This window comes from Fusarium musae, chromosome 5 (genome assembly GCF_019915245.1).
Source record: "Fusarium musae strain F31 chromosome 5, whole genome shotgun sequence".
NCBI classification, from domain to species: Eukaryota; Fungi; Ascomycota; class Sordariomycetes; order Hypocreales; family Nectriaceae; genus Fusarium; species Fusarium musae.
The window spans coordinates 3,135,738-3,149,250 of NC_058391.1; the positions used below are offsets into that span (position 1 = coordinate 3,135,738).

The 13,513-nt window shown below is 47.6% G+C and overlaps 6 protein-coding genes across 6 annotated transcripts; 4 read left to right on the top strand and 2 right to left on the bottom strand.

Moving 5' to 3' along the window:
• Positions 1–57: 57 nt before the first annotated feature.
• On the bottom strand, positions 58–2,182 carry J7337_007395 (uncharacterized protein; the record flags this gene model as incomplete). The annotated part of the gene is made up of 7 exons (XM_044825047.1): positions 58–456; positions 511–925; positions 972–1,045; positions 1,113–1,586; positions 1,638–1,774; positions 1,944–2,114; positions 2,161–2,182. The coding sequence occupies 7 exons, from the start codon at positions 2,180–2,182 to the stop codon at positions 58–60; spliced, it is 1,692 nt and encodes a 563-aa protein (XP_044680704.1).
• Positions 2,183–3,656: 1,474 nt separating this feature from the next.
• On the top strand, positions 3,657–4,516 carry J7337_007396 (uncharacterized protein; the record flags this gene model as incomplete). The annotated part of the gene is made up of 3 exons (XM_044825048.1): positions 3,657–3,677; positions 3,771–3,899; positions 3,953–4,516. 3 exons carry the CDS (start codon positions 3,657–3,659, stop codon positions 4,514–4,516), a joined length of 714 nt encoding a protein of 237 aa, XP_044680705.1.
• A 442-nt stretch (positions 4,517–4,958) lies between these two features.
• Positions 4,959–6,600, bottom strand: J7337_007397 (uncharacterized protein; the record flags this gene model as incomplete). The annotated part of the gene is made up of 4 exons (XM_044825049.1): positions 4,959–5,227; positions 5,284–5,983; positions 6,041–6,238; positions 6,364–6,600. The coding sequence occupies 4 exons, from the start codon at positions 6,598–6,600 to the stop codon at positions 4,959–4,961; spliced, it is 1,404 nt and encodes a 467-aa protein (XP_044680706.1).
• Positions 6,601–7,785: 1,185 nt separating this feature from the next.
• J7337_007398 (uncharacterized protein) lies at positions 7,786–9,306 on the top strand (the record flags this gene model as incomplete). The annotated part of the gene is made up of 3 exons (XM_044825050.1): positions 7,786–8,125; positions 8,175–8,518; positions 8,581–9,306. 3 exons carry the CDS (start codon positions 7,786–7,788, stop codon positions 9,304–9,306), a joined length of 1,410 nt encoding a protein of 469 aa, XP_044680707.1.
• Positions 9,307–9,803: 497 nt separating this feature from the next.
• Positions 9,804–10,449, top strand: J7337_007399 (uncharacterized protein; the record flags this gene model as incomplete). The annotated part of the gene is made up of 2 exons (XM_044825051.1): positions 9,804–9,900; positions 9,953–10,449. The coding sequence occupies 2 exons, from the start codon at positions 9,804–9,806 to the stop codon at positions 10,447–10,449; spliced, it is 594 nt and encodes a 197-aa protein (XP_044680708.1).
• Positions 10,450–11,906: 1,457 nt separating this feature from the next.
• Positions 11,907–13,268, top strand: J7337_007400 (uncharacterized protein; the record flags this gene model as incomplete). The annotated part of the gene is made up of 1 exon (XM_044825052.1): positions 11,907–13,268. The coding sequence occupies one exon, from the start codon at positions 11,907–11,909 to the stop codon at positions 13,266–13,268; it is 1,362 nt and encodes a 453-aa protein (XP_044680709.1).
• Positions 13,269–13,513: the final 245 nt, after the last annotated feature.

Genomic DNA, 13,513 nt, shown 5'->3' on the forward strand with positions numbered 1-13,513 from the left:
CGAGCTGATAGTATAAATGATGAGCTAAACTAGTCCTTCTCATCAAGCCCATTATGATCAGATATTCCAATCCTCCTTAATCATAGTTGCTCCATGTTCACCCAACATGTACACCGGGCCAGCAATGTTAACGTCTGGCACTGTAGGCATGATGCTACTATCTATGACTCTCAGGCCCTGAACTCCATAGACGCGAAGTCGAGAGTCGACAACGCCGCCGTCCTCAAGTGGAAGCATGCGATTAGTTCCAGAAGCGTGCCAATTAGGAACCGTTGTAGCCTTGATGTACTCAAAGATGGCCTCGTCGTCATCAGAGGCAATGTTGGAAACCCCAGGAGCAACCTCTCCATGGTCAGGCCCAACAGTCATGTTTGCAAAAGCAGAATGGGCAAGGATCTTGCGTGCGTCACGGAACGCGTTGATGGCGATAGCACGATCAGCAGGGTGGGTGTAGTACTGGAAGCAGTTAGGATAAAGCAAGAAATGAGAGCTGTGATCATGACGACTTACGTTGGGGTTGATGACGGGGGCATCGGACATGCCGCTCGACTGGATGGTGATGTTACCCTTGGATAGAGCGACCATGCTTGATACCGAGATAGATATATATGACTCCTCCGATGATGGCTCGTAGGTGGGACCTGGGCTGTTGGGATAGAAGAATGACTCAAACAGAAATTCTACTGTAGATCGGTTCGTAAGTCCAGCATCGACGACAGCTTCAGCGCCAATCTTTTGAAGCTGTTCCATTGATATCTCTTGGAAGCCATTGGTAATACCTCCAGGGGCCGTGTATACTCCTTTACCAGTAGTGTAGTATTCCTCTTGTGAGGCTTCGACGGCAGTTGAGTTAAACATAAGCTGATGAGTTGAAGCTTCGGGAATTACTGTGGCTGAGATACTGTAGAGGTTATGGTCCATCATGCTGCATGTCGTTAGAGTACTGCATTATAAGCCTTCGGTTGACTTACTGCTGTCCCACGTTTTCATTGATGACAACTGGCTCGATATTGAAAGTATCAAGCGTAGCTTCCGGACCGATACCCTGGTCTCTTGTTAGCCTCATAACTCGACAGATATAGGAGAGAAGAAGCAGTGGGTGGTGTTCTTACCGAGACCATCAGCATTTGAGGCGACTGGAAAGTCCCCAGAGTGACGATGACTTCCTTCGAGGCGGCAACAGTGCGGTGACGACCCTGAGAGTGGTCAATGAAGTTGACACCAGTCGCAATAGGATATCCTGTAGCATTCTTTGAGAACATGATCTGCTGAACAGGGGCGTTGTGAAGAATGTCGACGTTGGGCCGTTTGGCGGTAGCCTTGTAATAGTCGTAAGCTGAACTACGTCGGTACTTTGAGGTCAGAGTGGCAGTTCCTTGCTTAACGCCAACATTCTTCCCGTTGTTGAGGTCTTGAACTATTGGGATGTCAATAGCCGCACAAGCATCAATGAAAGCAATGCTCGAAGGCGGAACAAATCCTTGGTAGCCTATCTCCAGCGGACCATTGGAGTATGCGGATGGATCCCAGGTCTGATACTTTTGGTTGTAACCCGTTCCATTATTGGGAGCATTGAAGTGAGTGCTCTGTTGACAGTATGAGTGGAAGACTCTAGGATCGTCACTGACGGTACTTACCTTGATGAACGATGGGTATACTTCTTCCCAGCTCCAGCCTGGGTTCCCAAGCTCAACCCAGTGATCATAGACATTAGCAGAGCCTCGCCCGTAGTAGAGACCGTTGAGGATACTGCTGCCACCGAGGCCACGTCCCCCTATGAGAGTCAGTAATGGATGATGCGATGGAATATGCCACCTACGATGGTATGCAAGCTTACGACCATCGAGGCCTTCTTGAGGCTCCGTATAGAAGTTCCAGTCGATCGCCGTACCTGAGTGACCGGTTAAGGAAGCCAAAAGACTTATTCTTGCATTTCATCTTACCAGCGATGTACTCAACAGCTCCAGGAGCTTGATGCATGGCAACAACATTTGGATCAGGCCCGGCTTCTAGTACCAGTACTTTCTCATCGCCAGACTCACTCAGCCTGTCTGCGAGGATGAGACCAGTCGTTCCACCTGTGGCGAGCTCATTGTTACTTATTGAAGTTGCCACTTGAGGAGAGATGTAAACTTGCCACCCACGATGATGAAGTCATACGTGCTGTCGAGAGTAGACTCATGATCTTGTCTTGCAATGATCGACGAGACCTGTGAAAGGAGAGCCACAAAAGTGATGGTATACTTCATCTTCAAGGCCGGAGGAGAGATCCTGGATCGTCGAAGGCGTAGAGAAGAACTATTGAGTCATTCCGTTCACGTTGTTTATAGGTTGCTTTATAGACTCTGCCAACAACGCACGCTTAACTAGACGATGAGAAACACATGATCAGTGTATTTTCGTCCGGAAGCCCCAAATTGGTTAGTAGTCTCTCATCATTCTGCCTGTAGCCTAGGAAGCAGACCCGAAATTCGCCTCGTATCCATTTTCCTGACTTGGCACGGAGACAATGAGCTCGTCCTCGTAAGACGGCGGAATAGTTTCCCTGACCAAGATCTTGACAATCTGTGTAACCATAATCAAGTGGATTGGCATAGCCTGCGAACCCGACATGCTCTAAGCCCTAGTGCCAACATAGACATAACCTCCGTCTGTGTAACAATTCTAAGCTTGTTCTTCGTGGGATATGAAGACCCAGACCGTGTATGAAACACCGTGTGATATCTTCGAATCGAGTTTCCATTAGCAGTAAGCGGCAGTGGCGATCATTCAGTCATAGCTTACTATAGCATCTTACATGGTCAACTGCCGTGTTGTAGGAATGCGGAGCGAGGATAGAAGGAACAGTTAGAAGCAACGGCTTGGGCAGGGTACGACGGAGCCGGCGCAGAAGGAATGCATATGCAACTACAGAATTCTCCACCGGATTGGGGATCCCGCACAATGGATCTACCGCGGAGATCGTGAGCTAATGTTATGTTGCACTTGGATCCTTCAGGATCATGGGCCAAGGGGTTCATTGGAGCGCCTTTAAAAAAGCCGTGAATATGGGTGGATGCTCTGTAAGCGACCCCGTACCTTATGTAACGCGTGAATCTATGGATTCAACTGGAAAAAGGGTTACACTCGTCGCTAAAACTGACGCTGCATCAGATCCGCCTGAAACCCGACGCTGACGGTCAATCACATAAGCACAGAGTGAAATCCGCTGACAGGCACTTTTCTTACTGCATCCAGAATTTAAAATTTGAAATAGAGTGCGGCATTTAGGACATGTGACGTGCATTAGTCCTACCGCGTCATTAGCACCGATGTACGGAATAGCAGAGACTGTTATAGGCTGACATGGCCTGTAAGGCTGATGTGAGTCGATGCAGGGGTCAAGTATTCAAACTCCAAGGGTGTGCTGTCAGTGGCAAGTACTGCATAAGCACCCACGTCGTCGCCGCTTATGTGAAAAGAGAAAAGAAGAGATACGAAGACAACGCCAAGATATGTTGTGTCAAGATTTCGAGTAACGCTTTGTAATAGCATGTAAGAATGTGATATATCATAATCCATTCATTACCAAGCTTCGTTCTCATTCTTTTCACTCAACCTTTCACTGACAGTAACATCGTCTTCAATAAGGTCACACAAAAACAAAATCTGCCACTATGGGATCACACGCCGAGACGGTTAGTAACCCTCTTCCAAGTTCAACTACATCATCAATAACCTCAATGAAGATAACAACCCTGCTTTTGGATTGTGACAATACCCTTGTCCAGTCTGAGTCTCTTGCTTTTGAGGCAAGCGCTGATCTCACAAATGAGATACTCGCTGCTCGTAACGTCAATTTGAGCTTCACGGGTTCCTATTTGCAACGCGGGTTTGTTGGGCAGAACTTTCAAAACATGGTGAGTGACGAAAATCAACGGTTATGCACACTTTACTGAATAACAGTTTCTAGATTCGTGCTATTGAGGCCAAGTTCAATGTCTCATGCAACATCTCAGATGAGGAGTTGGAGCATTATGCCAGCATGGAAGACGACCGCGTCATCTCTAAGCTTATGCAGAATCTGGAACCATGTGAAGGCGCTAATGCTGAGTTGGAGCGTCTCAAAGGACATTATCGACTCGCTGTTGTGTCTTCATCAGCGCTGCGTCGAGTGCGCGCTTCTCTTAGTAAAGCTGGCCAGGCTGAATTCTTCGACCCAAAGGACGTTTTCAGCGCTGCAGACTCGCTTCCAGTTCCCACTTCAAAGCCTGATCCAGCTGTTTACCTACACGCCCTGACAGCTATGGGAAAAAGCGCCAGTGAGTGCATTGCAGTTGAAGATAGTCGCTCTGGTGCAACTTCTGCTAAGTGCGCTGGGATTATTACGGTTGGCTACACTGGGGCATGCGAGACGCCCAAAGAGGCTGAGGCACTGCGTGTAGTTCTGGAGAACGCTGGCTGCAAATTTGTTATGGGAAGTTGGGATGAGTTTTCAGATATTTTGTACAAGATTGAGGCTCGTCTCATGGAATGATATTTTCTTGGAATCCCAAGAGGTCATACGATGCTTAGAGCTAGGCTATAGAACATAGTTCAATATCCTTGAACCTGCCAGTTGCAGTATTTTCCATATGTTCAAGTATCCTTCGGTTTATCCATGCCAAACCAACATAGACTCTTTTGGCACATAACTAAGTTCTCTCTGCTGATTTAAGCTCTCCATAACAATTCGACACTTGTCAGATAAAACAAGCTCAAATCTTCCAGCCTTTGGCCAAGTCTTACATGAGACTACTAGTACTCCATACGAGAAATAGCAAAGCTGTGGCAGAAAATCTTTTCAGAGGAGATTTAATGACGCGATAAAGGTATGAGAGCTTTAATAACTGGCTGTATTGAACAACTTTAACTATGGGCTTCGTACCGTTGCCCTATCTAGCCCTTCACTGCCGCTCCAACATTCTCTACACTCTGTCCTACACAGAGTTCTCATTGACATCCGTGTTATCTTTTACCATTGGCCTGCGGGGAAGTAGTAGCCACAAACAGCCAAGCACAACGCAAATAGCGAGGACAATGGGTTGCAGTGTTTGTACCCCTCTTGCCTGCGCAATGGCTCCAACGGCAAAGGGCAGAATTGCACCACCAGAGCCACCAAAGGAAGCAGCGAATCCAATAGTCCCAACATGCAAAGAACGAGGCATGATCTTAGTGATGAGAACAACTGCAACTGGGTACATTGGACCTGGATTCGCACGGTTAGCTGTGTTTCTACGTATTGAAATGGTGATGAAAGCTTACCCATTGCAACACCGATGAGTGCCGCTGCCACTGCATTAACGATCAGGTTTGGCACCAGCCAAAAGACCAGCTCCAAAGCAATAGTGACTCCTATGTATAGGAACATGGCCCAGAATTCTCCCAATCGGACTGTTATCAAGGATAAAAAGAGCCGCCCGACTGTCATACCACCCCAAAAGCCGGTGGCCACGGAACTGCCAACGATAGCGGAAGCGTTACGCCTCTTTTGCATGAAGACGACCACCCAGCCGCCAAGAGCAACTTGAGAAGGATTATTGGTAACTTTACAACGAGATAGGCGGTTGAGCTTACCTTCGGCTCCACAATATCCAAAGACGAAGAAAGCGAATATCCATGATAGTTTGTTCTTCAAGACCTGGCGCATACGTCCCGATTTTGCACCAGACGCTGAGGGCGCTTCAGACAAGTAGACGGCTCCAGTCTGTGTCCAAAATGTGATTGTCAAGGCGATGAGCTCTACCAGTGACGCAGCAGTCATGACATAGAAGAATGCATACCAGCCTGGCATACCTTCTCCAGAGAGGCCAGTGGCAACAAGAGGAGCAATAGTGGCCCCTAGGGCGTAGCATGCCTGTAGGATACCCGACATCTCGTGCGAGTTCACCATCTGTCCTATGAAAGAACACCACGCAGCATCAGCTAATCCATTGCCTATGCCTACAAGGACATACATGGAAATCTAAAGGACCCAGTTAGCTATTTTGGATTCAAATGTTGAGATTGAAGCGAAACAAACCATGACGGGGTAAGGAGGATGGAAGGAGAAGATAAGATATGGTACAATATGGCACATGGGTGCAAGCAACGCTACACCTCTTTGACCAAAATGCACATGCATTAGGCTGTTGATAGCAGAGGCGATAGCATAACCAACAAAGGGCGTTAGGAACACTAGAGACACAAGGGTATGATTCTTGTGGTAATACTCCTCGAGCTACGATAGATAGTAAGCCACGTCTAGTTCAACACAAAGCTATCGAGATAATACTCACCAAGGGAACTAAAGCCTAAGGTATCATAGTTAGCAACTGGTATCATTGGAGAAGGAGCTCATCTTACACCATAAGATCCGTCGTTCATTCCAACAACAAGAAATGACCAAAATGTTGCGGCAGTACGGTATTTGTTGATAGGAGGATGATTCCATTTTGGCGGAGCAATAGTCTCCTCTGATGAAGCATTGCTATCGACTGGCTCTCTGCCTTCTTCCTCACCGCGGTGCGAAAGGCGAGGAAGAGACTCTAGGTCAATTGCATCGGTCGCTGAGCCAGCTGCTGTCAAGTTGATACTAGTCATGATGGAGGTTATCGTTCTTGAGTCTGAGTAAGATGTCGAAATGATGGCTCTTGATTTTGTTATTATAATCTACTGAGATTGCTAATGTTAAAACTAATTTCTTTGAGTAATGGAAATTACTTGTTGATCACGCAAGTCTGACTCTGATTGTGCCTTGTGTAACATAGCAAAAGAACCTTGCTTGTCTAGTTTTCTCCCTTGTTCTCTCAATATCTCTTTCTTCAGGATCTCGGTAAACACAAAGAGCGGAGATGATGTTGTGGCGAGAAAGTAATTGTTGTCGTAGCGGTGTGGATTTCATGTAAGCGGAATCCTTCAAGCTACCAAGTTAGGTATTCCTGCTGCGACGACAATTGGTAGGAAGCCATGCATACTTCGGCATCCGCGATACAGTAAGCATTACGCAGGTTCAAAAAATTAGTGGATCTATTCAACATGCTTGTTATTCCTGCTTATTACGGTGAATATCTACAAACTGTGTGGATAGCTGCGGGCCATCACATCCCGCGGCTCCAGTAAAGAAGGATTCTAGGTGGGGGTTCACTCCACGGGGAGATTCATACGACAGGGGTCGTAGAGTAAGTTGATGTTACACTCGTGGATGTTTTCTCCTAGGATCTGACATGTCCTGCCTGCAGAAGTGAGCTATGTCTCTGCGTAAGCACGGCGTCGCATTGTTGCCAGAAAGAGGAGCGATTGCCGACTTCCCACCGTGAATTATAGTCAGGCTTTGAGACATGGAACCCTACTCCACAGCCGTGCCATTATCATCAACCAAAGCTTTCTTTCGTGTAAATTACTCTGACAGATGTGGAGACAAAGAGCACCTATCATAGCTCCCTGTGAATGTATGTGGGAGCACGAAACTGTATGTTATTGATTCAGGATATGTCAGAGGTCATTACTGTATATGCAATAGTGTAAGCGATGGTGAATGACTTGCCGTGGAGGGAAGTGACAGGATGGCATCGTGTTTTCTGTGAGCGCTCGAAAGGAGGTTGATTACTGATACCGGACATTAACCTTTATCGCACAAAGTCCGCCAGGAATCGAAGAATAAGTATAAAAGCTCCTCAGAAACTCTCCTCTATCGCTGTCTTGCAATACAGCTTTCTTCCTTTGTAGAGAACTAGAATTCAAACGAGCATCTTTTCATAATAACCTCCTACCTTGTCTTATACCACAATGGGATCTCTTGGCCCCCTTATCGACGAGCCTATCGTCTCAGAGAACTCTCTGTTCTACCAGAGCGTCTACCCTTCTGCAGCACCGACTGTTGAATCTGCTGATGGTCTTTACTTCACACTGAAGAATGGTCAAAAGATCATTGACTCTACAGGCGGAGCTGCTGTCTCTGCCATCGGCCACAACAATGCAAGAGTCAAAAACTCCATCATCAAGCAGCTGAACAAGTTCACATATGCTCATCCTGGCTACTTCCAGAATAGCCCTTCTCATGAACTTGCCGACATCCTCGTTCAGTCTACTGGGGGCGAATTGTCGAGAGCATGCTTCCTTGGCTCCGGTGAGTATCCCTAATGAATAGAGGAAGATATGGTCTAACATGCCAAAAGGCTCTGAGGCCGTCGAAGCAGCCATGAAACTTGCTCGGCAATACTTCCTTGAGAAAGACCCTGGTGCTCCTCGTTCCCACTTCATAGCTAGACAGAGTTCCTGGCATGGATGTACCATGGGTGCCTTGGCTGTCGGGGACCTGAAAGCCCGAAAGGAGCCGTTCCTTGATGTCCTTGCCAACAATGTTAGCCACGTTTCTCCTTGCCACCCATACAGAGATCTTGAAGATGGCGAGACTGAGGAGCAGTATGTCATCAGACTTGCTCAAGAACTGGATGATGAGTTTCAGCGGATTGGCCCCGAGAACGTTTGTGCCTTCATCTTAGAGCCCATGGTTGGAACTGTAAGTCACTTTTAATGCACCCCGACAGATCATATCAAAGAGTATCTACTAACTCAGACTAGGCTTTGGGTTGTGTTACTGCTCTCCCTGGATACCTGGCTGCCATGAAGGCTGTCTGTCATCGCCATGGAGCACTCATCATCTTCGATGAGGTTATGTGCGGTCTCGGACGAACTGGACACATGCATGCCTGGCAATACGATGGCGTCGTTCCTGATATCCAGGCTGTTGGCAAGGGGTTGGCTGCAGGCTACGGTACCATCTCAGCGCTTCTCATCCACGACCGCGTTATTGAAGGTCTGAAACAAGGCAGCGCATCCTTCCAACACGGTCAGACCTATCAGTGCCATCCTCTTAACGTAGTCGCCGCTCTCGAGGTGCAGCGCATCATCCGAGATGATGACCTCGTCCGCAATGCTCGCTTGATGGGTTTTCTTCTTGGACATCTACTCCACCGAGCCTTTGACAACCACCCTAACGTTGGTCAAGTTCGTGGCCGTGGGATGTTCTGGTGTATCGAGTTTGTCGCTGACAAGACCACCAAGCGGCCATTGGACCCGAAGCTGAACCTCGCTCGCCGAATGCGACTCCGTGGTCTTGAGAAGGGCTACGACGTATGTCTCTTCTCATCCACTGGATGTGCTGATGGCTGGAATGGTGATCACTTTTTGCTGGCTCCTCCTTTTACTGTCACGCCCCGTGATGTCGAGGAGATTGTGTACCGTGCATCTCGTGTTGTTGACAGTGTTTTTGATGAGGTTAGAGCAAAGGGTGAGATCTTAGTCTAGATTAGGCTGCGAACGAATCTTTGTCCCGGTACTGGAAGATTTTGAGCTATCTTGAATCTGATTGGAGAGGGTTTCATAGTGTTACAGCAGTAGAAAAAGACGACAAAATAGAACACACATATCTCTCCCTATTTACAACTCATGCCCGAACCAAACTGCCGGCCTAAAATTGAGTGTATGTTCTGTTGACCGTACTTTATTATTTCAATCAATGTGGAGCGTTGTAACACGGGAGGGTATGTGGAGTAACAGTCCTAGGATCACTCTCCACCTTGATGATATGAGCTTACCCTAGTTACCTCAACGTAATACGTTACATCTAAATATTCCCCTCATATGCTTGCTTAAGTAACCATCGCTGACGCAGGGAATAAAAAGGCGTTTGCTGACCATCTCACACCTCTTGCATTCCTCACACTCTGGAATCATCAGCTTCCCCTTGAAGGTATATCAACCGATACTACAAAACCTTTGTACTACACCTTTCCCACGCCAAAATGTCTACCAATGAGAAACAACTCACTCCGCCTTTTACTGTTGAGGCTGGGCCGGGGACTGACATCTGGCGAAAGCCTGGGCATAACGCGTGGAACAGTAAGCCAACCTGGAGTACGCCTTTCTCACTGACGCTTACTCATTTTGGCAGTTCCTGATGTCCATACCGTCTCAGGCCCACTCAAGTCCTTTGTTTCTGCTCGTGTCACCTTCTCTGCTAAGTGGGAGAATCTCTACGACCAGTCCGGCATCGTCCTTGTGCCACGCAAGGCATCTGACCCCGCAGCTCCTGACAGCAAGTGGATCAAGTCCGGTATCGAACTATACGCTGGAAAGCCTCACTTGAGCACTGTCGCTTGTGATAGGTTTGCCGATATGAGTCTGTACCCTGTGTCAGCCCCAGAAGGTCAACGTATTACACTCGAAGTAGCCAAGGAAGGGGGAAACATTTGGGTTCATCAGCTCATTCTGGGTGATGATGGAAGTATCAAGGAACGGTTACCACTGAGGGAGATTTGTTGGATTCTTTGTGAGGACCAGGATGACTGGGTCTTGGACGTGAGTGCCTTGGCAGCCAGACCGGACAAGGCTGCGAAGGGTCCTCTGAAGGTTGAATTTAGTGACTTCCAGGTGAAGTGGAAAGAGTAAATATCCAGCCTCGGGCGTCAATGGATGCGGTATGGTTGGCTCAACTAAACGCATGCAGCCTTTCATTAACTACTGCCAAAGAATACGAGCTTACATTCATTCACAAGTACTCCGCTTGTTGGTACATAAGTCCCAAAGCTATGATTTCCAGATTGCGCAAGCCCTAGTCAGCGGTCATGAGATTACCCGCGCAACTATTGTTGTTTTGATCCAAGTGCCCGTCGGAAAATAGCTATAAGTAATTAGAACTACAGGTAGCCCTGAGCTCGATCGGATACCTATTGACTTAATCCTTAATCAAGCACAGCCCAAATCCACTAGTCCCTTAGGATGCTTAATTATAGTAGATATAAATAATATGCTACTTGCGCTAAGCTATCTAGCTTATAATGCAGTTCATAGTTATAGTAATATACCTGAGGAAATGATATTAATATAATTTCCTTGGTTCGATCTACACTACCTGTAGTAGATCTCCTGTCTGTCACATTGATTTGTGGAAATCACTGCTCCAGTATTTCGATAGGCTTGGAAGTCTTGTACCCTGCTGCCAGTCTCGACCGCCTTCCTAAACCATGAATTGGCTGACTACCCCGCCCCTCAAACTCTGCTGACCATTTCGGATGATGTTCCAGGACTATAGACAGAATACTGCTATAAGATCGCCTGAACAACCGCCTCAAACTCTATTATATGCGTGATACTTTGCCGCATCCCTCTGACGTATCTCATGATACCCCATATAGTAGTCACTCCCTAGCCAGATAATGTTCTCCGGGCTCACAAAACCGGTGGAAGCCACGCCATGTCAGCCAACAGAACCTGCTTGCCCAGTCTGCCATTTACTGGTCCTGGAATATGATACAGCAATTCGAGGGTTGACTATACCTATAGCTGAGCTCAAGAGATCATCCAACGCTACTCCATGTCACACTTGTGCTCTTCTATGGGAGGCAATTAGCACTGCTGTGAAAGAAGAAACAACTATGCCAGATGTTCTATATGAATCAGTACTTGTTGAAAGCAAGCCACCAAAGCATCCAGGGCCCATGGTCGTCCACCTTTACCCTGATCCTGTTGCACATTCTGTTAGCGAAAAGACGTTTCAGCTATATACAACTGATGGTAGGCTATGTAGATTCTTGCATGAGTAACACCACATCTCACTGGATACAGATGACGTCTCTCTACCCTGGGACTTGATCGGTCGGGGCTATCATATACCAGAATACGGGTTAGCTCCAAGTTGTGTATCTTTGGCGCGCGAATGGCTTGACGCATGTGGCCACGCCGGAGGAAAACACGCTAACTGTACCAAGACCACTATTTCAACACTACCAACACGGGTTATATCGGTCGGAAACGACAAGGTATCTCCCAGGCTCGTAATTACTGAGCCCAATCAGCAAGCCCACTATGCGGCTCTGAGCCACTGCTGGGGAGGGAAAACGCCCACAATGACCACTTTATCCAATCTAGAAACATACACTGTTTCGCTCCCTAAAGATCTTCCACAAACGTTTCAAGATGCTTTGAACGTGGCCCGTGCATTGGAAATCCCCTACATATGGATTGACTCCTTATGTATTGTTCAGGATTCTCCAGAGGACTGGAAGCACGAAGCCTCGCTGATGGCTCAGGTATATGCCAACGCCCATGTGACCATTTTTGCCGATGCCGCACCAGACAGTACATCCGGCTTCCTGTCGCCACCATCCCGAAAGGCCCCTCAAAGGTTCGTTGTGCAATGCAAAAATGACCAGTCCAGCTCGAGTGGCGTACATATCCGAGAGCGTGGGTTCTTAGCCCAGCAACTTCCGTTTCATTCATGGAGTAGAAGAAGTGGCTTAGGTCAAAGCAAGCTATCAACGAGAGGTTGGGTTTTCCAGGAACGCTTACTGTCACCGCGAACCCTCCACTTTTCGCAGAATGAAATGGCTTGGGAATGCAGATCTGTGTGTGAGTGCGAATGCTCAGCGACATCTCTGAGGACTCTCCGCACTACCAGCGTGATGAAGCATTTTCTTCATCCTCAAGATCCCGATGTTTCTTCGGCTGAGGCGAATTGGAGATCCGAAATCGTCCCGGCATACACTGAGCTGGACCTTACCTTTGCGAGTGATCGACTCCCCGCAATTCAAGGCCTGGCTAACGCTGCTCAAAGGCTCAGAAGTAATGATGAGTATGTTTCTGGTCTTTGGCGCCAAACAATGAAGGCAGACCTTTTGTGGCATAAAAATGCAGGCGATGGTAATAGTCACAGAATTAAGGATGGGGGTGCTCCAACTTGGTCGTGGGCATCCGTCACCGGACCAATTTACTATTCAGACAGAATCACACCCAGTGACTCGAATTTGCAGATTCTGGACATCATAGCCAGCGAGGAGAAACCTCCGATGCTGGTTATCCGTGGCCATCTCGTCAATGTGAAACTAGATGATCCTTATAGCGACACAGTGTCTCTGGGCCCCGATGACAACCTAAGAGTGGAATGGGATTGTGGCGGGGGTAAAACCAAGTCAAACAAAGTATCCCGATATTTCTTGGTATTTGAGGCAGATGATGGAGGGCCATTTGGCCTGTTACTCAATCTCAACCGAAACGATCCAACGGAGCAGCAATTTCGAAGAGTCGGATATGTCCACGGGCATAGCATCTCAAAGTGGCGTCGCTCGTGGGGTAGTGGTGGTTGGGCGTTTAGTCCGAGCGAGGCGTCTGACACCTCAGGTGGAATTTGGGAGGATGCCGGTAAGGAGGGGGCCAGAGAGTGGGTTGATGAGATATTCAAGGGCGAACCTGTAACCTTCAGATTGATCTAGTGGTTACAAGCCAATGCAAGATCTGCAATTCTCCTCAATTGTTACAGGTCCGATCTACATTGGTTTCTGCAACAGGACACTGGTTCCCAAGAACTGAAAGCTTTTTTGGACAAATACAGCCGTGTTGTGAGTGCTAATGGGAAAATAATATACACCAAAATGGGTAGAGGAACTCATTTTGGCACATGTGAAAAACGAGGCCTGTTTGTTGAATTTCAGAATTGGAGAAAAAAGATCAGCTGAAA